This window comes from Ailuropoda melanoleuca, chromosome 3 (assembly GCF_002007445.2).
Source record: "Ailuropoda melanoleuca isolate Jingjing chromosome 3, ASM200744v2, whole genome shotgun sequence".
Lineage (NCBI taxonomy): Eukaryota > Metazoa > Chordata > Mammalia > Carnivora > Ursidae > Ailuropoda > Ailuropoda melanoleuca.
This window is the reverse complement of record NC_048220.1, coordinates 17,909,947-17,936,392: the sequence shown is the minus strand read 5'-3', so window position 1 is coordinate 17,936,392 and position 26,446 is coordinate 17,909,947. Positions and strand designations below refer to the sequence as shown.

The 26,446-nt window shown below is 41.0% G+C and overlaps 1 protein-coding gene and 1 long non-coding RNA gene across 2 annotated transcripts in view; one reads left to right on the top strand and one right to left on the bottom strand.

Annotated features, from left to right (window-relative positions):
* The window catches only part of SLC12A2 (solute carrier family 12 member 2), a 105,796-nt gene extending 86,617 nt beyond the window's left edge, over positions 1 to 19,179 (bottom strand). Inside the window, exon 1 of the mRNA XM_034655729.1 lies at positions 17,915 to 19,179. Coding sequence (XP_034511620.1) covers positions 17,915 to 18,646 — 732 coding nt within the window. The 5' untranslated portion in view covers positions 18,647 to 19,179. The remainder of the gene's footprint in view (positions 1 to 17,914) is intronic.
* A 324-nt stretch (positions 19,180 to 19,503) lies between these two features.
* LOC117801460 overlaps positions 19,504 to 26,446 on the top strand; it is a 165,693-nt gene continuing 158,750 nt past the window's right edge. The window contains exon 1 of the long non-coding RNA XR_004624006.1: positions 19,504 to 19,907. This is a non-coding gene — a long non-coding RNA (uncharacterized LOC117801460). The remainder of the gene's footprint in view (positions 19,908 to 26,446) is intronic.

Sequence of the window (26,446 nt, the reverse complement as noted above, 5' to 3'; positions counted from 1 at the left end):
GAGCTGAAGGCAGATGCTTAACATACTGAGCCACACAGGCGCCCCCTCTCTGGCTTACGTTAATAACAGCCACCATCTACCAAAAACCTGTGTGTCAGACACTTTCCTGAATGCTTATATGTCCTATTTCCCTAAACTGGCACATCTCTGAGAGGCAGGTATTATCTTCACTTAAGAAATGAGGAAAGTCTTTTGAGAGATTAACACAACCCAAATCATGCAGCCATTAATGTGGCAGTGCAGAGAATCTTCTAAATGGTAGAAGTCCACATATTATAGTGAGCCAATTAAAGTATTTTGAGCACGGGGACAAAGACAAATCACCCAACTCAGGAAACTGGTCTGCTCAAACTTCACAATTCCCCAGCCGTTTTCACCCTTCAACCTTGTTTCATCTTTCCCTCCTTCCTCTGCTTCCAAACCTAAACAAGCTTTTGACTTGTCCTACCAACAAAGACAGAAGCTGCACTGGATGGCACCACAGGGGATTACATTTAAATCTGTTTGTGCTTTGTAGAAATTCCCCCAGGGTCTACAGCATCTACAAAACTCTTTGCCCTACAAGATTCTTACAGACAGCTGCACTGGACCACCTATGGAGGAGAAAGAATGGCCAGCATCCAGACATAATCTATCTGGGAAGGCATGTCAAATGTTTAAATATGAAATTATGTACTAGATAGAGCTGTGTGTGTTATTTAACTTTGGAAGTGTATTTGAAGGCTCTTGTGGTATGGAAGGTAATAGGCCTATCACTCAGTTTCTACATTATCTAGGACTTCCTTTTTCCACTTAAAAACCACATGGCCTCCTCCAGCTAGCAACCCCTTTCAGTTAAATGTTCCAGGTCATACAAGTTTCTTTCATCCTTTATATGCTTTACAACTGTAACCTCTTGACCCCTGGGCCACCTACACATCCATGTTTTGTTACCGCACACAGTAAGAGTTGACACAACTGAAGAAAAAGTATTAGCCAGTTTTAGAAGTTACTCTGTTTATCCAGTCACAGACCACTTTCCTATATCTATTAATTTTGCTTAAAATTTTTTGTACATGCCTTACACACCCTCAAACTTTGGTCCTTTAGTTAGAGACAGGGCTCTAACTAAAATATTTAATGTGATATAATACTGCTTCACTGCTGAAATACTGGTTTAATAGTACTTTCTCCGGGGAGACACTTTGCTTGTTGTTCCCCCAGCCTGTAACACACTTTGAAGATGAATGTGCCCCTCACGTCCTCTAGGTCTTAGATTAAATGTAGCCTCCTCCTTTCTAGGCTGCCCAACACAGTTTCTTCTCATCAGTGCCCCTCGTGCTGTCTTCATAGCACATATCGTACTCTGTGACTGTCCTTTTTATTTACTCAGTTCTTGTAATCTATGCATCCACCTCCACTTCTTCAATATGTGTTAAAATGGAGCATCCACAAGAGCACAGACCCTTCCTATGATTTTATTCAAAGACAAAGCAAATGAATAATGAGTCTTTATAGGCCATCTCTGTTTTCCAAATAATGTCCTAAAATGGTACATGTGAAATTTAAAGTGTCTCTGATTCAGATCTAGGCTGTAATTCCAGCTCTGCTACTCAGTAGCTATGTAAACTCTGGCAAGTTATTTAAGTTATTATACCCTCTGGCTGTCAGTGTCCACATCTGTAAAATGGAGAGGATAATGCCAACTCCATACTGAGAAGATGAAATGAAAAAACATGGTGATTGAAAGAACACAAAAACTCTCATACAGTGCTGGTGGTACCCTAAATTGGTAAACAACTTTGGAAAAGATAATTGGGCATTATCTTTTCAAATTCAAAATATGCATGTTGTTCAACCCAGCAATTCTACTGTAAGGTACAACCCTATAGATGTAAAATACTTCTATGCGATAGGACACCTGTATAAAAATGCTCGTATCAGCTCTGTTTAACTGCCAAATTTATCTCACTTCGCAAGCTATGTAATAATTGCCAAAAACAAGCAATAATCCAAACATCCACAACTGCAGAATAAATTGTAGCATTTCATACAGTGGAAGATGGATAGTGATAAAAATGAATGAATTATAAGTACAACCATAACAGTGAGCAAAGATAACAGATAAAAATACATTGTATGATTCTATTTATAGGAAGCTTTAAAGCAGGCAAAACTAGACTAAGAGTCTTCAGGAATACATAAAGATGATAAAAGGCATTTAGAAAAAAATCAAAACCAAACCCCAAGGAAATAATCAACTTAAGTTAGGACAGCAGCTACTTTCCGTGGGGGAAGGAGGACTTGAAAAGGGTGCATGGAGGGTGTCTGGGATACCAATGATGTTCTATTTCTTCATCTGGGTGATGACTGTGTAGGTGTTCACTTGATTACGTTATACATTTACGCTTTGTGTTTTCCTCTGCTATGGTCCACAATTAAAGAAAAAAAAAGACTTCAAAAAAGGTTCAAAAAGAACATGTTTTAAGTGCATGGTGCATTGCCTGACATTAATAAGTAATTACTCAATACATTTTGGCTATTATTATAAACGACCAATAAGCAATCTATTTCTGCAATTGTCCCATGTTGTACACTTAAATAACCAGGTGTTGAACAAATATGTGAAAATAAATACCACAAAACAGCATTAACCTAGACTCTACTATATAGCTTCTTATAAATTGATATTAGCAGGGCTTCAAATTACCTCTGGAAGAAAAAAGTAAAAAACAATACCTGTTACATACAAATAGGATCACCATTCTGCCTGATGGTAAAAGATGTATCACCTATACCACCAGCAACTTAGTACCACACGGTGCAAATAATGGCTTTGATTGTTAAGGATCAAACTGCTAAAAAGTTTTGCTACTTACCTGATCCTGCAAAATGTGCCTACTACGTTAGATAGCTTCCTCTCTTCACTCTTTCCTTTAGTGACAAATGATAAGCACTTTACATCAACTAGGGTTAATGTTAGTTAGCATGGTCTGAAAAGAGAAGTAAACTTCTGGACCCGGCTTTATTTAAGCAGATCAAATCATCATTAATGACAGGCAGAGGAGTGAAAATCTTTATTGCAGGACACTATTAATAAGTAAGGTTTATTCTTTGTTTAGAAGCAGATTATTGAATTAAATAAACCCAAAATTACATTTAAAAAACGTTAAAATTCTCCAAAAAAAAAAATGCAATTTAAATCCTAAAAACAAACTTCTGAACTATCAGTAAGGACACTTTAAAGACAAAAATCTCTCATATAATGTAAAAGCATCTGTTTACTACTAAGATAAGCTACAGTATTAAATTAAAATCCTGAAACAGCCAAATAAGTGACTAAAAATGGATGTATACATATGCACATTTAGATGCCCAAGTGGCTGGGTTTATTCTAACAATTTTTTCATCAAGTACTAGCCAATTATATCATCCCAAAGCTACCAACATTTCCTATCCGTCCTGTCGGTGATTGGTGTATTCAGTGTAATGCTCCCCATACAGACTACTCTATCAAAACAAAGTATTGTTTTACAGGAATCCAATCTGCTCTGGTTAACAATGGTCTATTAATATCCCGTGGCATTAATGCAAAGCTCAAAACTCAAGTGCCACAGATAAAAGTGGATGGTGTGACCATGTGACTTTACAATGAACCAAGTCAGAACTGATTACAGTCAAAGAATTCAGTACTCTACCTAGCCCATCATGTTCTTTACTAGCCATTCAAGACTGAGTTACAACACTGTGCATTAAAAACAGCATCATGTATGCGTTATTTCAAATCCCACACAACTTGCTAACTTCAACAAATAATCTGAAACTCAAATTACCAGAAAACTTATACCTCCCACTATCAATTAATAGCATGACTCTGTGATCTACATTTCAAATTGTTTTATTTTTAAAACAAGAAGGACCAAAAGTTGTCAAAGATAAAAGTACATGACTAGTGACGTCGTATGTGGGTAAAATATTAGAAAAGCAATATAGAGAACCACGTGATAGCAAAAAACTACAGTTAGGGCACAGTGTGCACTTGGTATTTCATGTACTTCTCACTATTAATTATCATCTTTCTCATTTTCTATAGAAGGAAACCAAGGATCAAAGGGGGCAAGTCCTTTTTCTGAGGGTCACACAAGTATGAAGTGGAAAGGCCAAGATTTAAATCCCTGACTGACAACTCAACTACACATGCATGGTGAAGAACCTAGGGCAGATGGAAAAAAACGAACGCCAGAAAGGATACACTCTTGATAGACACAGCTGCACTGGGTGAGGTCCCTCAGTATGATGCCTTTATCGATGGAGACCATTCCCCAACTGTGTGTAACTCAAACAGATGGAAGCTTTAGTAACTAGAAATATCCGAAAAGACAGTCCAAAGCCAAGAGAGGAAATGGAAATTAAGTGGCAATCTCCAGAGAAAAAATGGAATGGTGTCAAGGTTAAGCCCAAAATCTTGGCTAAGTATTAAATTACACAGGCATAGGGGAGCCCTCCCCACCCCAAGGAGGAAGGCTAAAAAAGCAGCAGCTGAAAACCAGAAAACAAAACAGAGATACATCAGCTACCACATAGCTGGGAAACAGGAACCAGTTTGCAGTCTGAACCCAGTTAAATACCTGGTGGAACAAAAACAATAATCCTTAAAATAAAACCACCACCACCACCCAAAGGCACTACAATGTATTATCTACATGTTCAATTTTCACTTCCAAGTATTAATAAACAGGGAACTATAACTCATAATTAGGAAAAAACAATCATTAGAAATTAATGCCAAGTAGGTCCAGATGTTGAATTTAGTTGATAAAGACTTCAAAACAGGGGCACCTGGGTGGCTCAGTTGGTTGAGCATCCAAATCTTGATTTCAGCTCAGGTCATGATCTCAGGGTTCGGAGATCCAGCCCAGGGTCAGGTTCCCCACTCAGTAGGGAGTCTGCTTGAGATTCTCTCCCTTTCTCTGCTCCCCCCCCCCAGCTTACTATCACTCACTCTCTCTCTCTCTCAAATAAATAAATCTTTAAAAAAAAAAAGACTTCAAAACAGCTATAATAAGTTAAAAAAACAAAAGATGAATATGATATCAGTGAATAATGGAAAGAGAATCTCTACAGAGAAACAGAAGCTGCATTTTAAAAAATTAGAAATTCTGGACTTGAAAATCACAAAACCGGAAATGAAAATTTCACTAAATGGACTCAATAGCAGAAGGGAAATGGCAGGAGGAAGCAGTGAAAAGCATTAACTTACAGACGGAAGAAACTTAACAAACCCAAAAAAGGATACACACAAAATAACAGCCCTACACACAAATGCTGAAAGTCATAAGTAAAGAGAAAATGATATGGTTAATGGCCTTCTTATCAGAAACAATGGCGGTGAGAAGAAAGTAGAGGTGCATACTCAAAGGGCTGAAAGAAAACCCTGTCAACCAAGAAGATCACATCCAGCAAAACTATCTTTCAAAAGTGAAATAAAGACATTTTCCCACTAACAAAAAGAATTTTGTTACCAATTGACCTCCTTTACAAGAAGTACCGAAGGAAAGAAAACAGTACCAGCAACATGGATCTACAAGAAGAAATAAAAATGAATGGAAATAAAAGAGTATAAAGGGCCATACATCTATTTTCCTTTTCTTTTTTAAAGCCATATGGTTGTTGAAAGCAAAATGTACAACACTGTACTGGGGTTTCTAATTTATGACAACCAGAGCACTAAGAAAAAAATTGTTTTAAAGTTCTTATATTTTAGCTGAAGAAATTCAGTATTATCTCTAAGTAGAGCAACCACTGAAATAATGCAAAGAAATATATCGCTGGAAAGTCAAGAGAAGAATTAAAATGGAATACTAAAAAATATCTGATTAGCACAAAAACTATCAGGAAAAGAGGATTAGAGGATCACAAAATAAATAAGGAAACAGTGAACAAGTATCAAAAATACTGAGCCTGTTACAGCCAAACTGCAATAGATCTAAATGGACTAAATAAGTCTATAAGAGAGAATGCAAGTTACGGTATATAAATCATATGGGTACATGTATGAGAGTATTACCCAATCACTCACTTAGACAGAAGATTACTGTGGGTGACAGTAAACTTAGATTACTTATTTACTAATGATTAGTTATTTAATGTTAGGTGGGAAGAGTCAAATAAAAAAAACTGTAGTTTTAAAATGCACATAAAAACGTAAAAATTTTGTAAACTTTCCCTATATTCCGAAGCTTCTATATTTTCTTTTCATAATGAAGTAATAACAAACATTTTAAATAAAGTACAAAATGAAGTCCCTGGAGTACATTTCTAAAGTGTTAGTTTTAAAAAGGATTAATCTTCAGCTTCTTAAAATTTCATACTCTAGGATGACTTGAGACTGAAATTTCCCAAAATTGTGTAGTTCGTTGACTCTCTTTTGTATTAAGATTTAAAACAGTTTTTAAAAAATTAAAAAATAAAAACACTGTTGTAATTTTGTGCCAGCACTATGCTGGATGGAGAGGCTACAATAACCAAAACTCAGGTGCCGTTCTCTGCATCCATTCCAAAGGGCTATTCTAGACTGCTATTTACTGAGAAGTCTGTTTCTGCTTTTCATGATTTTCTTCTCTTTTGTCTCTGTGACAGGCTGGCTATCTGGGGGTCCACCTCTGCCATGTTCATTTTCCCTTCTAATTTACTTTGCACCATATTTGTTATAACTGTGTATAAAGTAGAACTATACAGTCCACAAGTGTAGGTGTAGTGAGTCCCTCTTATGTGAAAGCCTTTATGTTACTCTTTTGCTCTGTTTAATTAAGAGATCAGCCTTTTTTCAGGTCAGCAAATCTTCCAAATATTTTGGATTGAAACAGGTGAGGTAGTTTAGTAATTTCTCTAAGCCTACAAATTTACAAATTTGCCTACTATTACTTCTAGAAATTTACAGGTAATTCAGTGCTGAAAGTAATTTATCATAAAGCTTCATTTCTAAAATAATAGAGCCTGTGTGTTTATGTCTGAAACCATTAGGTTCTATAAAAGAGAGGTACAGGGCACCTGAGTGGCTCAGTCACTTAAGCATTTGACTCTTGATTTCAGCTCAGGTCATGATCTCAGGGTCATGGGATCCAGCCACACATTGGGCTCCCCACTGAGTGTGGAGTCTGCTTGTCCCTCTCGGTCCGCTCCTCCTCCCACTCACGCGCTCTCTGTCTCAAAAGTCTTTCAGAAAAAAAAAAGAGAGACACAGAGAGAGAGGTGGTATCTAAGTCCAACTATTCCACATGAACACTTCAGGATTCAGACTTAACCTTTAGTACTTATCTGACTCCAGGATTTTAATAGGCCACTGAATAAACAACATTCATGTTTGTCCTAATACCTCACATATAAGCTTTCCATTAACACGCCCAAGTTTAAAAACAGCCATCTATCACTTACTGGCTATGAGACTTGGGCAAGCTGCTATCAGCCTCTGAATTTGTCTATCTATAATTCACCTGGTTTGGAAGTTTATTGTGCCCAGACTATAGAAAGCTCCTCAAACATGGGAGATATCCAATAATTGGTAACTTAACGCAATTCAGTATACAGTTATTGAAAGGTTAAAGCCAGATCTTTGATGGTTACCACTTATCTATATAAGGGTATTCCAAAGTTGAGTATCACCACATCAAAAAGTTAACAGATGTACTATTGTTACAGACTTAACCGAAGCGTAAGACTCTCAACATGCTCTTGGACACTGGTTCTCAAACCAGGCTCTCTGGGAATCACCAGGAAAGCTTTTTAAAAACTACATATAGTTTTTGGTAGAGAGGAGTCTGTAATTTTTGTCCAGGTGATTCTTTTAGAAATTTGGAAATCACAGGTCTGTAAGAAAAGGACAGGGATAGAGAGACCTAGTTTCAATAAGATTCAGCCTCACCAAGTATTAGTTGTGGGGCTTTAGGCAAATCACAGTCTTATAAAATCACACTGTTACTCTAAGACCTTCTTAAAACCTTCCTCCCAAAGATAGATCTAAAGACCAAATATAGATGTATAAGTTAAGGGTGCTTTGGAAACTTCAACACTCTGCACAATATTAAGAAATTCTTGGGGCGCCTGGGTGGCGCAGCGGTTAAGCGTCTGCCTTCGGCTCAGGGCGTGATCCCGGCGTTATGGGATCGAGCCCCACATCAGGCTCCTCTGCTATGAGCCTGCTTCTTCCTCTCCCACTCCCCCTGCTTGTGTTCCCTCTCTTGCTAGCTGTCTCTATCTCTGTCAAATAAATAAATAAAATCTTTAAAAAAATAAAAAAAAATAAAAAAAAAAAAATAAAACCTTCCTCCAAAGATAGATCTAAAGACCAAATATAGATGTATAAGTTAAGGGTGCTTTGGAAACTTCAACACTCTGCACAATATTAAGAAATTCTTGGGGCGCCTGGGTGGCGCAGCGGTTAAGCGTCTGCCTTCGGCTCAGGGCGTGATCCCGGCGTTGCGTGATCCCGGCGTTGCGGGATCGAGCCCCACATCGGGCTCCTCTGCTGGGAGCCTGCTTCTTCCTCTCCCACTCCCCCTGCTTGTGTTCCCTCTCTCACTGACTGTCTCTATCTCTGTCAAATAAATAAATAAAATCTTTAAAAAAAAAAAAAAAAAAGAAATTCTTCACAGGCTTTCCAATTAAAGACCCAGATTTCCATTCTTGGATGGAAATAGGTACATTCCACGGATTCAACAAAAACCTCACAGGTGGACTAGTATGTATGTCTAAATGTCTTTATGTAAGGAAGGATCCCGTGCAAAATTACAAGAAAATGTGACTTTAATAATTTTAAACTAGTAGTGATTATTTAACGTGGAAGAAAGGAAAGGAGGAATGAAAGAACGAAAAAAAGTCCCTTTAAATATCACTTCCCTTGACGGCATTAATTGGTCTTTCTGTAATGATAGAAATGTTCCAGCTCTCCAGTGGTTCAATATGGTGGCCATTAGCCCCATGTGGGTATTTGAGCACTTAAAATTTGGCTCTGGTAATTGAAAACTTGAATTTTTAACTTAAATTTAGACTTAGTTTCACAGCCACATATGACTACTGGTTTCAGTATCATAAAGCACAGCCCTAGAACATTTAAAAATGTAGGTCTTTTGGGAGACGCGTATAGATTGGGAAAGGCAGAGGAAATAAGCAAAAACTTAGTAAGATTCCATTTATAACAAACTTTCTTAGGGGCACCTGGCTGGCTCAATGAGTAGAACATGAGACTCTTGATCCGGGGGTTGTAAGTTCGAGCCCCATGCTGGGTGCAGAGATTACTTAAAAAGAAAATCTTTTTAAAAAAGAAACTTCCTTATGTAATTTTTTTGAAGATTTTCTGACTAGAAAAAGATACATTCATACAATAAAACCGAGGAATCCCAATCTTTTCTACATTATCTTCAATGAGCTAAAAAAACCACTCTCGTGGATATTTTAAAAAGAAAACAATAAACAAAATAACAAGAAGTTATACAGTATTAAACTATAGGATACTGGAATTAGCACCAACTGAGAGTCAGAACATTTGCTCCAAGTTCCAACCTTGACTCAGGCAGTTCCAAGTCCTATGATTTTGGACAGGCTACTGAGCTCTTAAACTCCAAATGTGGGTTATCAGGGTAATCTGACTGTCAAAGTCCTTTAGGGACTCTAAATAACAAATGTAAGGTAAGTCAAAGAGTTTTTCTTTTGTAGTCCATTAATTTACAAAGAATGAGTTCTATTATTAAAAATGTAATGACTGAGGGTCAGCTACCTCAAGCCTATATACAAGGTACCAGGGACACATAATGATAAGAAGCCACAGACACAGTCTGTTTCTCATGGAGCTTGAAGTCAACACAAGCCAACTCAAATAACCACATTAATAAATATACTATTATTAACTGAAATAAAGGATCTCAGGGAAAAGTGGTTTGTCCTAGCGAGAGGATAAAAGCTTCCTCTCTGAGGATAACAGGATTGAAGCAAACTCTTAAAACTGAAAAGTTAACAGTGTGTGTATGGGGGAGAAGGGAGGAAGAGTTCATGGACAGTATCATGTACAAAGGCCCTATAGCAAAGGAAGTACTGTGACACTGAGTAACTGGAACACTGAGGAAGAGGTAGGCCAGACCTAGACAATGCAGGGCTAGTTTTAAACCAAGAGATAACATATTAATTCTGTTTTAAAAAATACTCTGGGCACAATAGTGATGGGAGAGCACAGTGAATACAGAGAACCCAGTTAGAAGGCTATAGAGGGACATGCTACAGTTTGGGTTAGGAATGGTAGCACTGAAGATGAAAAAAATACTTAGGAAATACAGGTGACAGAAAGAACTCAATGATAAACTGAATGTGGAAGGATGAGAAAAAGCATCAAAGATGACTCATACACTTCTCACCTGTGTAACACAATGAATAGTGGTACCATTGTGCAGACATAGGGCACACTGGAAGAGGCCTGGGCTGTTTTGCTTTTGGAAGGGGAGGGAGAAAATCCTAAATTTTTGAGTACAGGGTGTCTTCGAGATAAGAAACAAAAAAATCCAGCAGTCACTAGATGTCTTGAAGTCAGCAAAGGATGTGGGTAGGACACAAAATTTTGGAATTCATTAGCCTACAGATTAGCACAGGGAGAGAAAAAGAAAGATAGGAGAAGGAGAAAAGACAGAATCAAGCCTTGAAGATGGGCAATTTGGAGATAAAGGAGACCGCATAAGACACTGGGCCGAAAGAGCCACAAAGTTAAAAGACGAAATGATGCTATGGAAGCCAAAGGAAAGAAAAGAAGACATCAACAGAAAATCAAATTCTGCTGAGGGACAGGGCGGGGAGGGAGGGTAGTTTTCTGGACTTGATAATAGGGCAGAGGTTACCAGTAACTTCAACAAGATTTAAGTAAAATGATGGTGTAGAAGGTCAGGATCCACGTGGGTCCTTCAAATCTCCACTGGAAAAATCAAGCCTACCCTAAAAAGCCAAGTACCTTCCAAATGCTCCAAAATGACTCACATACTGAACTCTGTTAGAAGCCACATTGTTGAAGGAATTAATTCACACCAACCTAACAAAGAACCATCCCAGATGTTTCTATGATTCTTAACCTAAGTGAATATCTAATTAGTGAATGTTCAGGAACAGTATAGTGAAAATTTAAAACAAGGAAATTTCAGAGCCCAAGGGCACTACAAATCACCTGCCAAAATTAGCTTCTGCAGAGAGACAACATTCCACTAAGCTATTTTTTGCTTTTCAGATTTTCCCCATCTTCTAAATAGACATCCTCAAGTTCTCTATCAGTACTAAGTTTTCATAATAGCTTTTAAAAAGCAGTAATACAGATTCTAATAAAATATCAAAGGATAAAGTAGCCAGTGGCAGATGACAGCTTTCATATTTTTTTTAAGATTTTATTTATTTATTTGAGAGAGAGAAAAGAGAAAGAGTGTGCGTGCCAGAGAGCGAGCACAAGGAGAAGCAAGCTCTTGGCTGACCAGGGAGCCTGACTCGGGGCTCAATCCCAGGACTCTGGGATCATGACCTGAGCCAAAGGCAGCTGCTTAACCAACTGAGCCGTCCAGGCACCCCAGCTTTCATATTTTAAATGAGAGACTATGGATACTTTTTCTTTTTTTTTAAGATTTGCGAGAGAGAAAGAGAGACAGACAGAACACACGCATGCACACACACAAGTGGAGGGAGGGGCAGAGGGAAAGGGAGAAGACCTCAAACTCTCTGCTAAGCAGAGCTCACTGCTGGGCTCCATCTCACAATGCTAAGACCATGACCTGCATCCAAATCAAGAAATGGATGCTTAACCCATTAAGCCATCCAGGCGCCCCATCATTGATACGTTTTTAAGTTGAATAATTAATTTAAGTTGTCTTCCTTGTTGTCCATCAGTCACTCTTTCACCTTCTGGAATTGACCCACTAGTTGCCCACCCTTTTGTACCCTTTTTGAAAAACTACTGGTTTTCATGGCTTTCCCTAAAATTTGAAGTATAAAAGCACATTTTTATGCTAGAAATTAAAACCCATTTTCCTAAATACTATTATTTCACAAACCAGTGGTTGTCATTTTATTAGTGTTTGCCCCATAGTGGAACTAATTAGCAGAATGAAACCCAACTCGCGCCCACCTCCCCAACCTGCTCTTCTCATAGTCTTTCCCATCTCCATGAATACCAGCTCCATTCTAAGGAGGAGAGAAACCCTGGCATTAATCTTTCTGTATACCCCTCACCCAAAACATCAATAAATTCCAACAATTTCACCTTTTAAACACACCCAGCATCTCAACACCTCTCATCATATCAAACACTGTTACCTCAGGTTTGTTCCTCACTATTGTTCTGACCTCCTCTCCTATCACTCTCCCGCTTGTTCCTCCCATCTTGCTGGCCTCGTTGTTTCTCAGTCACGTCCAGCACGTGACTTGATGTTCGTCAGGGTCTTGATGTTCGTCATTCACTTGCCTCTTCTCCCCCAAGTATTTGTAAGGGGTGAGCCCTCACTCCCTTCTTCTGTCTGCTAAGGATCAGAGAGGCCTTCTCTGACCACCCTTATACAGCACATTGGCCATCACCATCTATCCACCTTTAACTTTCTTCACAGTACTTACATCTAACTTATTTGCTTACTGACTCCTGCCACCAGCATGAAAGCTCCATGACCTGGCTGTGTTCATAGCTGTATCTCCAACAGATGAAACAGTGCTGTTGCTGGTGCTCAGTAAAGCTTTGTTGAGTAATTAAATTCATTTCTCTTCATCATGGAACCAAAAGGATTAGTACTTTGGACTTTCCAAACACTTACATAAAACATGTAATTAAAAATTATTTAAAACAAACACACAACACATAAGAACCAAGATACATTATTCCAGTCTCATGGGATTGGGAATGTGAGTATGGCAACACAAATACACATAGAGAAGACATCAATTATGATAGCACTGTACAGTTCTGCCACATTTTAAATCCCAAAGTTTATCTTTCCTTCTACCCAGGCAGGCAGTTGGTATATACCTGGGCAACTATCCATACAGCATTCTGGATAAAACACACTTCACCTCAGGTGGCATGGATTGAGCACAGTGAAGCCCCTGCCAAAAGTGTGGCATCTTTCAAGTTTGACTTTGCCACGTGCAAATATTTCTTATCAGGGTCCTACCTTTATTCAGTCCTGGAACTCCTCTACTCCTCCCCCCTTCACAGGATGTGACCTATTCTTTCCTTCAGGAAATTTCAAGGACCCAAGTTCTGTAATAAAGTCATTAGTAGTGTGTGAAATTTCTTGTCCCAGAATCAATACAGCCCACTCAAAGAAGCAGCTACACAAGTTGGTGGAGATAACATACTGTTTAATGTTTTATTTAAAGTCCTTCTTAAGAAGGAAGAACTGCCTACCCTGATACATTCAGTGAACAAATGTTTATTAAGTACCTGGTCTATGTACAGAGATACATAAGATACAAGCTCAGATCCTATGAAAGCGACAGTCATATTCATCACTAATTACATTATCACAAGTGTTCCTCCTCATTTCTCTCAGTTATATCATCATTGCACTTTCATGAAATCAGGGCAGAGGGATGATGTTGGTAATTCCCAAAGTGTCTTCCTCAACATCCCTGCCATCTCAGAGCAGGTCCGGGGGACAGGTAGGAAGAAGAAGAGAAAGCAAAGAGAAGCTACTATGTCCTGGCATTAGAGTCAGAAAACCCTGGGTGTGATTTCCAGTTGTACCACTTTCTATGAGTGACATTAAGCAATTTCTTCAGCTTCTATGAACCCATTTTATCATGAGTAAAATATGTGTAAGACCTGCTTCTTAGGAATTGTATGCAAAACCAACAAGCTCAGTGAGACATAAAAGACGATAGATGTAGTCCCTCTCTCTTTTTATTAATGAGAAAGGCTGTAACAGAGAGGCCATATGCAAAGATGACATACCACCAGCAAAAGGCTCCCAAGCCTTGACTAAGGACAACTGTGCAAAGGTAATTCTACCTTTAAAATTGTTTTAATAATGCTTTAAATTCTGTAGAAGCTATTATGGATTGCCCACCACTCAATTTTTCCACATTTGATCATCATACTTTCCATTATACGTGCTGTGTTGAAGTTGCTCATCAAATATTAATTTGTTTGACCTCCACTTTTAAACTTCTCCTTGTAAGGGCAAGAATCAGTAGTTCGGACTTATTTTTTGAAAAAGATTAAAAAAAAATTAATTCCTGGTAAGGGCCCTGAAGAGTTTCTGCCTTCTTTAAAACTCTTTTCTCAGCTTCCCTGACACTGCTATCCTGGCTATTCCTCACCAGCCTAGCTGCTCCTTCTCACTTCCCTTTGCTAGTGTCTCCTCAACCTCTAACAAACCTTTACACATTCTCTATGCCTAATCCCAGACCCTATTTCTTTTCTGTTATCTACCCATTCTCCCGAAGTCATTTTTCAAGTCTAAGACTTCAGACTCTCTCTCTATACATATATATACACACACATACACTTTTGTATTAGATATACACGTATATACACCCGTACATATACACACGCACATACATTTATATAGATATAACATGTATTCCGTCCTCCTCCCTCAAAATGACTCTTGGACTAAGATGTCTTATAAACTACTACTCAAACACAATTACTTCTTTCCCCTCTCAAATCTAGCCCTTCTCCTGTATTTGCCATCTCAATAGTAGCACCATCTATTCAGTTGCTCAAGTCCAAAACCTGGGAATCAGCTCCTCTTTCACTCCCACATCCAATCCACCTGCATGTGATTCATTCTGCCATCAACTCTTATTATCTGTAACTTAGTAATAGCTTGGGTCTCCCCGCTTCCATTGTTGCTCCTGCCAGTCCATTCTTTATCCAGCAGCCAGAGATGGCATAACAAAACAGATCATGTTGCTACCTCATGAAAAATCCTTCAATAACTTGCCACTATATTTATAATAACATCTTCTCCTGGCCTCCTTATAGTTCTTTGGACATACCACTCTCTCCTCTCACTATATTTACATACACTGTTTTCTTTGGCCTAAAATGTTGTTCTGCCCTATCATTAACTTATCCTTTAGGTTTTAGCTTCAATGCCACATTTCTTGAAAAAGGCCTCCCCAGCCCCAATTAAAATTAGGTCGTTTATATCCTTACTAGTATCCTACACTTTCCTCACATAGCCCTGAAAATAAAGCTTGTAACTATATTATCTGTGCAACCATTTGGTTAAGGTATATCTAGACAAAGTCAGTATAGGGTGTGCTAACCATTCCATCATCCCACAGTACCAAGAGCCATGTGGCCAACATTTAAGAAACGCCTCTCTCCAATAAAAATGTGATAAATAGAAAACTCATGAGTCCTGGCTCTACAATGGCTGCCTAAGACAGCAAGATGCACCATGGAAGTGCACTTCATTTGGATTTTCAAGGAAAAAACTTTGAAGTCACAGTAGTGGGTAAAGAAAGGAATTCAAGGAGAAGAAGGACTATATAGTCCTTCCCCCTAACAAGTTTCCAGAGTGCTTTTCTTTTACTTCTTTTGTTCTTTTGTAGAACCTAGCACAGAGATAGATCCAGTTAAGGTGGATACTGAAGCACTTAGTGATCAAAACAGACTGTGTGACATCAATCAATTACTAGAATTAAATGTTACAAAATTCTAAGTATTAGGATTCACTGAGGGCTAGAAGCGTTAGAATAGGTTTTATGGAGGTAGAAGTAAATCTAGACAGGGCGAGGAACAACTTTTGGGGATCTAGTCTAACTATACTAGAACCTCTCTTGCTCTCCTTCGACAGCGGTTAGTCTCTATATTCAAATCTGTACTCCTGAATACGACATGTTTCTTCACTCCATTTGCGAAACTCTAAAAAAAATTATCTTCCATATGAGGTTCTATGCTTAGTTAATCTAATAAACCTTTTTAACCGACCATAAAGAGCCCAAGCGCAGAAGGTAAAAAAAAATACAAAGAATTCATTACACTACCTGTTGCATAAATGGAGCTATGAACATAACATTTTATACACTACATTCATCATGTAGGAATTAAGAGAATCTAAATTGAAACCCTAGAGTTTGTGTACTTTCTGAAAGGCCAACAAAGATCAAAATAATAACTACACAAGCCATTATTTTCTAGGCACTGAACATGGGCCTTGATGTCCTTTTCTTTTCTAATCTTCAAAACAACCCTGAAAGCGGAGGAAGATGAGGCTCACAGGTTGGGTAGTTGCTTCAACTACACAGCTAACAATACAAGTGCTCTTTTTAAGACACTGAAAACTGATCAAAAACGCCCAAACAAAAAACCCTCAAGTTTCGGAAAACCTGAAGTGCTCTGTTGTTCAGGGAATTTAATAAAAACTTTCCTAGGATGTTTACAAGTTCAAGGTATATAATACCCTTCAATTCAAAAACCCTTTTAAAAACTTGCGGGTAAATAGAGACTGCATTACTACTTAACTATTCGGCTTTGGTGCAATCCATCTGAAATACAGCTTACGATAATTTTAATAATAAAAATGCTATAATGAAAGGGAAATTACCAGTTATACATCTACTCTAAAAGATTTGGAGCTTGGCAAGGATAAAATAAATTTGAAAGAAACTACAAGAGTATAAGTGTTTTAAAAATTCTTTTTCTTCTGATATGACAAAATACCATAATGGAGTAACAGGAGTAGTATTATCCAAAGCTAAATGATGTCAGGCTTTTAAAGAATCAGTAAGCTGTAAGGATTGGGACCTCTGTAATTATTTCAAACTGTATGAATGTTACATTATCAAACACTAAAACAAGTACAGTCTTGTATGAAATAAGTGTATGAGACCAAATAAACACATCCAAAGAAATTACATACTTTCTGTATTTAAACTTTTCCATGCTACGACATCTGAGCCTACAGGGTACCGACTCTGCATTCACAAAAATTCATCAGCGTAATCATTTTACACTTGTTAAAGCAGACGTCATGTAATCCCAACTCATAAAAGTTAAATATTAAACAAGTTTCAAAAGCACTGAGGTTCTCTCAAAATAATAATTTTATATCCTTAAGAAATAAAAATCGGATGTGGCCATAAAAAACAGAATTATGGAAATCAATAGAGTTTTAGGGATGGTTTTCTGTTCACAAAGTGTAACAACTTAAGCAAGACCCCAGAAGGTCTTTCTAGACATCCTCCACAGAAAAAACCAATTCTCTTGTTTCTCTTTCTTTCCCCTCCCCCTATTTCACACTTCCCCCAACTTTTTATAGTCTTCTCCCAAAAACTTTACATAATAAAAAACAGATTTATGCTATCATAAGGAAGAGCAAAACCTAAGATTTGTATAATCCTTTGCATATTCAAGATAGCAGGAATTGAGCTTTAATAATTCATAGACCACAAACACACCCTGTTAAGATTTTCCCTTCAAACACTACTGTTCCCACTCTCGGGACCCCTAATGGGTGTACATAAGCTATACAATACAACCTTCAAAAAGGACACAGATGGTAGGTGCTCTCCACTCTCTCCCTAGAGACATCCTCACCTAAACCTCCCGCACATTCCCTTCTCAGGGCCCACAAGCACAACTGTCACTCAGCGGGATGGTGACTGTTAAGCGTGGGTGGGAAAGAAAGCGTACACCAGATACACAAGTGGACGGTGAAGGTTGTTAATTGCAGTGTCTCTTCTATTACCTAACTAGCTTAACCCGCTGCAAACTTCTAAGAGATTAAGTTACATTCCTCTGCAATTCCACCCTTGACAGCTGACTGCAGAGATGCCAACAAGTCGTGCACATCCATTCCCGCCACCTCAGCCGTGGCGAGCCGGTGGCCCCATCCCGCGGTCAGCGAGGACCAGTGCTTGGGGAATGAGGGAGGGCTGATGAGAGGACTGCAGGGAGAGGGCTGGGAGAGCTCACCTTTTCCAGCTCATCGTGGAGCTCAGCCAGGCTGGGCCGGAGTAGCTTCTCGCCCAGCTGCGCTGCGGTGTGCCGGTAGTGATCGATTCTGGGCACGGCGTCCATGGTGTTGTGGCCAAAGGTGCGCAGGTAGTAAGTGTTGGTGTGGGTATCATAGTAGTAGTGCTGGTGGTGCCCACTGCCGCCGCCACCGCCCGAGTGCAGGCTGCTGCCCTCGCTCAGCACTGTGTCCCCGCCGTTCTGGAAGCTCACGTTGGGCCCGTCGCCTCCGACCCCCGCCGCATCCGACAGGCTCTCGTCAGCAGATGAAGAGGCAGCCGGGTCCACGAAGTTCACACGGAAGCGGCCCTTGGCTTCCTCGCTGCCCTTGCCTGGCCCGCTTTCGCCGCTAGCTTTCCCGTCCGCTGGGGTCTCCTTACCCCCAGCCCCGGCACCAGCCGCCGCGGCTGCTGCAGCCCGCCCCGCATTCTCGGAAACAAGGTCCACCTGGAAGCGGCTCTGGCTCGGGGTGGGCCCCAAGGGTCTGCCCAGTCCGTCCCCAGCCGCCACGGCGCCCTCACCGCGGACCCCGCCGCCGCCCCGGCTCGCGGCAGCAGCATCCTCCGACGCTGAGGGCACGGCCGCGCCGGGCAGGTCCACCCCGGCGGCGGCCAGCGCGGCAGCTGGCGGCGTCTCCCCGACCCCGGCTAGCCTCGGCGCGCCGGAGGAGGGCGCCGTGGGCCCCGGTTCCATCGCCGCCCGACCCCCGGCAGACTCGGAGAGCCTGGCGGACGTCGTGGGCTGCACGCCCTCCGCGCCCCCCGCCGGCGGTGCCCGCGGCCGCAACGCCAGGTGACGGAATCGCTCGCCCCTCCGCCCGCCCGCCGCCGCTAGCCCGGACCGGCACAAACGCCGCCGGCAGTCGAGTCGGCGCGCGAGTGCAGTGGGCGCGGGGCGGGCCCCGCTGTTTAAAGCCTCAGCGGGGCCGCGGCTGGCGGCTCCGGCAGCAGCACGCGGGAGGCGGGGTCGACGGCTCCTCCGCCCCTCAGCCCGCCCACCCGCGGTCCCGCAGTGTCGCGCGGCAGACGCTCCCTCGGCTGCCCGGCCCTCCCAGGCTTCTGCCAAACCCCACGCGAGAGCTGCCTGCGCGAGGATCGCGTCGGTCCAGTCCGTGCCGGGCCTCGGGCAGCGCAAGCAGCACGAGCAGCGTGATCAAGGAGCAGGCGCGGCGGCGCGCCGCCTCACAGCCGTCGCCGGGATTACCGCGCCGCTACCTCCTCTTCCGTCGCCCTCCTCCCACCCCTCCACCTCCTTCCCCCGCCCCCTTTGCGGCGAAGAGGAGCGGGCCCCCCGGCCGCCTCCCTCTCTCCCCGCCCCTGGGGCTGCACGTCAATGGGCCGGCAGCCCAGGCCTCGGCAGAGCAGGCTGCGGACGGCGCCCGGCCCGGCGGGCGAACAGGCGACCGAGTCTTGCCTCGGCGCACGCCGATTGCTGATGCTCCCGCGGCAGTTGCCACCACAGCGGAGGCTTCAGGAGCGCTCTCTCTCTCCAATCTCTCTCTCTCTCTTTTTTTTTTTAATTTTTTTTTTTTTAAGTTCAGAGCTCGCAGTACTTGGGCTGAGCCGGCGAGATCTCGCGAGATGCTGCAGGGCTACAGGGCCGCTTCACCTCAGGCTTGTGGTACCCGAGGCGGTGCTAGAGCTGCCGGGCGCCCCCCGCTCCGGTGGGTGATGCCGGGGATTTTCCCGTCGGGGCCGCAGGTGCTTCCGGAGTGGCGGGCGAGGTGCGTCCCCCGGCGAGGTCGGCTCGCAGCTCCGGCGGGCGGCAACTGCCCGCCCTCGCTCCAGGCCTGAGCCTTAGGGGGAGGCAGGATTTCCTCTGAGCCGCCTTTGAGGCGGTCGACTCCCCGCCTGGCCGCGTTAGATTTGCATAACCAGAAACACTCCAGTGGAGATGCAGTGGGTGTGTCCACACTTCGACGACACCTTTATTTTAAAAGCTGTGATGTTTGAAGGTGAGAAGGGAGCTTAGTTGTGATACCGTTTCGTTTCAAGACGATTCTTAACTTTGGAGGCATATCCAAAAATGATAGGAAGCTCAGCTCAGAAGCGAATACACAGCAATTTCCAACCGTAGAGCCATGACTAACCGTGGAGCGCTAACCGAGAACTTTAGGCGCAGTTTAGGTTGTGAAGAATTCCTGTTTTCCTCCTCTTTTCTGCAGACCTGTTTGCTCTTCTGTGAAATGTAGGGGAATAGAGTGATTTTGCAACTTTCTTAGCAGAATCTATTTTTAGATTCTATTTAGATAAAAGCAGATAACGACAACGAATGGCTTCTTCCATCACTTGTCTTTTATTTATTTGTATTTATGGATTTTAAAGTTTTATTTCTGGGGATAAACACCCTCCTTTACCAGACCCGGGAAGTATGACCGAAGAGCCATCGAGGTCGCAGAGTTGTTTGGAAATGCTGTGAAGAAAGTTGCAACCAGACAGTTTTCAAGAAACTGTGACACCCGTGATCTTAGTTGACCTGAAATTCTTCGAAATTTATTATTTCTGTTGTAGAAATGGAGAGAGGAAGAAACCACTCTCAGATCATGTAGCCACATTTTTAAAGTCCCTCTCCAGCTTTACTGTTAGGAGAAAACCAGAAGAGGCCAGAAAAAGCAAGTGGTCCGTTAAGCAGTACAGCTGCTGTTGGGGCACTGCCGCCTCAGTAGCTGATCTTTGTGGTACAGAAGCTAATTTGGTAGCTGTTGGAATTCAACATTCATTGAGCTGAACAAACGATAAGCACCTACTATGAGGTGCTCTATTTTGGGGATATGGGAGTGAGCAAAGCAGACAGTCGCTTCTCTCATGGAAATCATAGTCTAGTGGGGGAGAGTGGCAATAAAGTTAAATGGATGCAGTATATAGCGTGCTAGTAGTGAGCGTGAAGGAAGGAGAATGGGATGTGTGTGGGAGATGGAGGTGGCAAAATTTGTCTTGGAAGGGCCCCACTGAGAAGGTGACATTTGAGTGAGGTAGTGAGAGAGAGGAATATTTGGGAAAATAGTGTTCCAAAGAGAAGAAAAACAAAAACCGAAAAGTGAGAGCATGCCTGACTTGTTCTCGGAATTGCATATAGGCCAGTGGGGCCTACAGGCCTGCTTAAGGGATGGGGAGAATCAAAGGAAATTATGTCAGATTTTAGGGGTTGAGGGCATGGTAGATCAGAATGTACCCTTTTGGCTTTTGGAAGGACTTTGGCTTTTAATTTGAATGAGATGATATATTAGTTTGGACTGTCCTAACACAATGCCATAGACTGGGTTGTTTAACTAATAGAAATTGATTTCCATAAAGTTCTGGAAGCTAGAAAGTCTAAGAACATGGTCAGCTTCTGGTAAGGGCTTTCTTCCCGGCCGGCAGGCAGCTGTCTTATCACTGTGTCCTCACCTGGTGGAAAGAGAAATCTGATGCCAAGTCTTCTTAAAAGGGGACCAGTTTCATCGAGTCAGTGCTCCCCACCTTTATGACCTCATTTAATCTTTTTTTTTTAAGATTTTATTTATTTATTTGACAGAGACAGCCAGCGAGAGAGGGAACACAAACGGGGGGTGGGAGAGGAAGAAGCAGGCTCCCAGCGGAAGAGCCTGATGTGGGGCTCGATCCCAGAACGCTGGAGCGGAAGGCAGACGCTTAACGACTGCGCCACCCAGGCACCCCTATGACCTCATTTAATCTTATTTTCCAAAAGGCACTATCTCCAGCGTAGTCACATGGGTTAGGGGTTCCACATATGGATTTGGGTGGGAAGGTCACTTCACTACTTAGCAGATGGCAAGTTGTTTGAGAGTCCGAGTAGAGGAATGACATGATTTGACATATATTTAAAGTATCAATCTAACTGACTTGTAAATATACAAGAACGTAAATGGTGGGGCCAAAGAAAGAAACAAGGAGATGTGTCAAGAGGCAACTCAGCAATCCAGGAAGTGATGATATGGCTTTGACCATGATGGGTAGCAGTGAAAAGGGGGTGGGTGCCCCCCCCCAGGGGAGGAATGGTCGAATTCTGGGGAGGCAATAGAATTTTCTGATAGTTGTGGAATGTGAAAGAGAATGCAAGGGTTTTGGCTTGAGTAACTGAAAGAATAGTGTTACTGTTTTCTGAGGTGGAGGAGATGGTGAATGGAGTAGGCTTGAGTAGGAGGCATATCAGGAGCTCAGTCTGAGATGTCTGTGAGAGGAAACAAATACATGTGTAGTAATAAATAGTAGTCACTCATATAAATGGGTAACTGCAAACTGAGAAGTTCTAGGATAGATTGAAGCATGGTACAATGAGAATGCAAAATAGAGGGACCAGACTTAGTGAGGGAGGAAGTGACTTTTTAGCTGAGGTCTGAAGGATGATAACTTGCAGGGGGGGAGGGGCAATTCAAAAAAGGGAAATACTGTGAGCAAAAGCCCTCAGGGACTGAACATGGCCTGACTAAGGAGCTTGCAGCCAGTTTGGTTAAAGCATAGAGCTCAAGGGATGGGAGGGATAGGAGATGAATCCATCTATTCTAAAAGCCTTATACAACCATTAATGGGTTTCTAGGGAGATAGAGGGGGACATGATCAGATTTAACTTCATTAAAAGTCTCTCTGGTTATATTGTGGGCAGAAGATTGGAGAGGAGCAAGAATAAGAAAGACAAGATATAATTTCAGTAATCTAGACTTGGGATGATAGCAGTAATAGTAGCTAACATTTATGAGGAATCTATGTCCTGGATTCAGTGCTAAACTCTGCATTTATAATCTTATTTAATTCTTTTAATAGCACCATGAAGAAAATCATAGCATTACCCCCATTTTACAGATGAAAAACTTGGTTAAGGAGAAAAGGTTAAGTAACTTCTCTGAGGTCACTCAGCCAAAATCAAGGTTTGAATTCAGGGAGATTGCTCCAGTAATCAAACTCTACATTGTGGGGGATACATGGGAGATGAGGAAAGGAAAAAATTGGAGAGATTTTTCAGAGGTAACTCAAAGGACTTGGAAATGGATTGAAGGAATGAAGGAGATTAAAAGATGAATTTTCTACTTGTTTACTTGGGGCTAGATTGGTGAGAAAAAGAACATTCCAAAAGTAGGTTTGGAGATGAATATGAGAAATTTGGTCTAGAACATATTGGGCTTGAGGTACTTTTGAGACATCCAAATGGAAAAGTTAAGAAACTATTTTGCTACATGAGCTTGGGCTCGAAGGAGAAGTTTGTGTCACAGAGTACAAATGTGTGAGTCTTCTGCAAAACGATGATAACTGACACCATGAGTGTCAGTAAAATCACTCGGATATGGTATAGAGCAGCACTGTACAATAGAACTTTCTGCAGTGGTGGAAATGTTCTATATCAATGCTGACCTGTACAGTAACCATGAGCCACTTGTGCCTGTTGAGCACTTGAAATACCTAGTGCAACTGAGGAACTGAATATATAATTTTATTTTCTTGAGTTTATTAAATAGTCCCATGAACTAGTGGCTACCATACTGAAGAGCATAGGTATAGAGAAAAAGAAGACCCGGAGTCCAGCCTTGTGTAATTCCAACATGTAAAGACTCGATAAAAGGAGGAGTGGCCTGAGGGATGAAAGGAGAACCAGAGGAAGTCATTTTTGAAGTAAGATTAGCTGACTTAAATTGGGCCAAGAGATGAAAAAAGATGAAAAGTGATAATATAGTGAATTTAGTAACATATATTAGCCAACGCAATGGGAGGATAATGGGGGAGAGCAAGGGTTCCAGGAGATAGAATCAAAATGTGCATGTGAAACTTGTAGAAACACTGTCAGGAGAGGTCTCTGTTACTTCACTGTCAGCGGACAATCGGTTATCAGATTTACCATGTGTCAATTTAGAGACTAACATTGAGGAGAACAGACTAGTTGTCAGTGCCATGATGGAGTACCCGCATTATTTTGCTCACTTTCCCCTTTTGCCAAAAAGTCAGCCTGTGGCGTTGTGTGTGTTAATGCATTTACTAGTATGTATTGAATGTACTTAGAATTTTAGGACTAGAAGGGATTTAGGTTGTTATTCCAAGCCTCTCAGTTAACAGATACTAAAAACCCTAAAAGGAGATGTAGATGATGTTTAGATCTACAACTCTTCATATCTACAGATTTAGAACAAGTGAGGTACAAAACCATGTCGAGACTTTAAAATCAGCATTTGGAGTTTTTTGTTGTTTTTGCAGTGAGTTTTACTTGGATGTGGTGTGTGTACTCATATTCCACCTAGTTATGGTTTTCCTTTTTTCCTAGCTGGTGTTCTGCATGCAGGTTCGGTCAGTGGTATTTTTCTTGACAAAGTTATTGTCCTGTCATGGAAAATAAGTTACCCTAGAGAAGATTGTTTATGCTGTAAATGTCATAATTTTGTTTCCTTACTCAAGTCTCACTCACATTCTTCTTTAAAAATTTATATTTCTAGGGGTGCCTGGGTGGCGCAGTTGTTAAACATCTGCCTTCGGCTCAGGGCGTGATCCCAGCGTTCTGGGATCGAGCCCCACATCAGGCTCCTCTGCTGGGAGCCTGCTTCTTCCTCTCCCACTCCCCCTGCTTGTGTTCCCTCTCTCGCTGGCTGTCTCTCTCTCTGTGTCAAATAAATAAATAAAATCTTTAAAAAAAATTTATATTTCTAAGTTATATCTTTCAAAAAAGATAGCTCAAGGTTTTATTGAATTTAAATCTTATTCAAGCAGTACGTTCATAGGAAACACATTTAAAATGAACGTAGTCTCAATCTCTTTCCATTCCTATTTCCACTATGCATGTATTTGTCATAAAGCTAGTCAAGGAAATCTTTCTCACTCAAATTTTGTACTGGAAAAGTTATTTTCTGTCTGCACTGATTTAATACTTATAACTCTGTAGGCTGTGAACATTTGCAAACTCTGAAGTTCAAATATTAATATACGAAGCAAATATTTTTACAGAATGACTTAGTGGTTATAGTCATGGTCTCCTTGGTCAGACTACTTTGAATCTTAGCTTCCTTGGCTCCTAGTCATGTGACTTGGGCTAGTGTGACCTCTGTGCCTCAGTTTTCTCCCATGTATATTAGGGATAATAATGGTAGCTACCTCATAGACTTATGAGGATTACGTCACTTACTACCTGTAAGGTCCTTAGAACAGTGCCAGACACATGTTAAGCCCTCATGTATACAAATATTAAATATTTTATTAAAAAAAAAAAGAAACAGTACTCAGTCAAAACTTTTAAATTATGTCTTTTTTGTGGGTGTGTCCTATTTAGTTTTAAAATTTTGCTTTCTGTTTTGTTTTTGAAAGGTATTTAAGTGATTTTTCTTTTTAAGATTTTATTTATTTGACAGAGAAAGAAAGAGAGAGCACAAGCAGGAGGAACAATAGGCAGAGGGAGAGAGAGAAGCAGGTTCCCCTGCAGAACAGGGAGCCCTATGAGGGGCTCGATCCCAGAACCCTGGGATCATAATCTGAGCCAAAGGCAGTTGCTTAACCAACTGAGCCACCCAGGCACCCTTAAGTGATTTTTTGAGTAGTATGTGAGCTCCTTTTTTCTGTTGCAGAGTTTGTAATTTTAAAGCAGTTGTTAGCATCATTTTCCTGCCACTTATTTGGAAGATGAAACAATACCCTAGACTGAGGATCTGTTTCATGTCCACCGTAAAGCCACTTATTCTTTTTACTGGTCTGTTTTAAAGCTATTGGTTTGTTACTAAAGCCATTATATACTAAATGTATGTTACATACTAAAGTATGCTATAGTAATGTTTTGTCTGTATTCACTGTATTTACTATAGTTTCCAAAAAATAGAGGTTAACAACATAACACACCAACACTTAAAAAATGTGCACCCTTATAGTTTAATTGCCTCCCTCCTTTATGGAGTCAAATACTGCAATGTATCCCATAACTAAATTCACTATTCATGAAAAATCTCTAATTTTCTATCCTCTATTCATTAATGATTAATCCATTTTTCACTTTCAAAAAATTTTAAGTATAATTGAGGCATTTTTTAAATTGTTTAGGATGCCTGAAATACAAAAAAACAAAACATAAACATGGAAGGGATCTTAAGGATTATGAAGTAAGCCACTACTTTGAAAAACAGAATAATTATTCTACCATCGACACTTTAAAAAAACATTGTTTTTTTATTTTTAAGTATCTCTGCATCCAACACGGTGCTTGACCTCACAACCCTGAGATCAAGAGTCGCATGCTCCATCGACTGAGCCAGCCAGGCGCCCCCCCGAAAAACATTTTTTTCTTTAGTAACACATTATAATGATCGCAACCTCTCATAGCCATAGTATTAGACATGTAATAAACACTCAAATACTTATTTAAGAATGGATCATTCTTCCTAATGGCTTAATTAAATTATGGTTCTAATAATTCAAATTTTTGCTTCTTGTCCTATTCTTCAGAGGTTATGGTAACCCATAAAATATAAGGTTACTTTTTGTTTTAGTTTCTAAATGATTTCCTCTTACATGTCATTATAGAGCCCAATTTCTA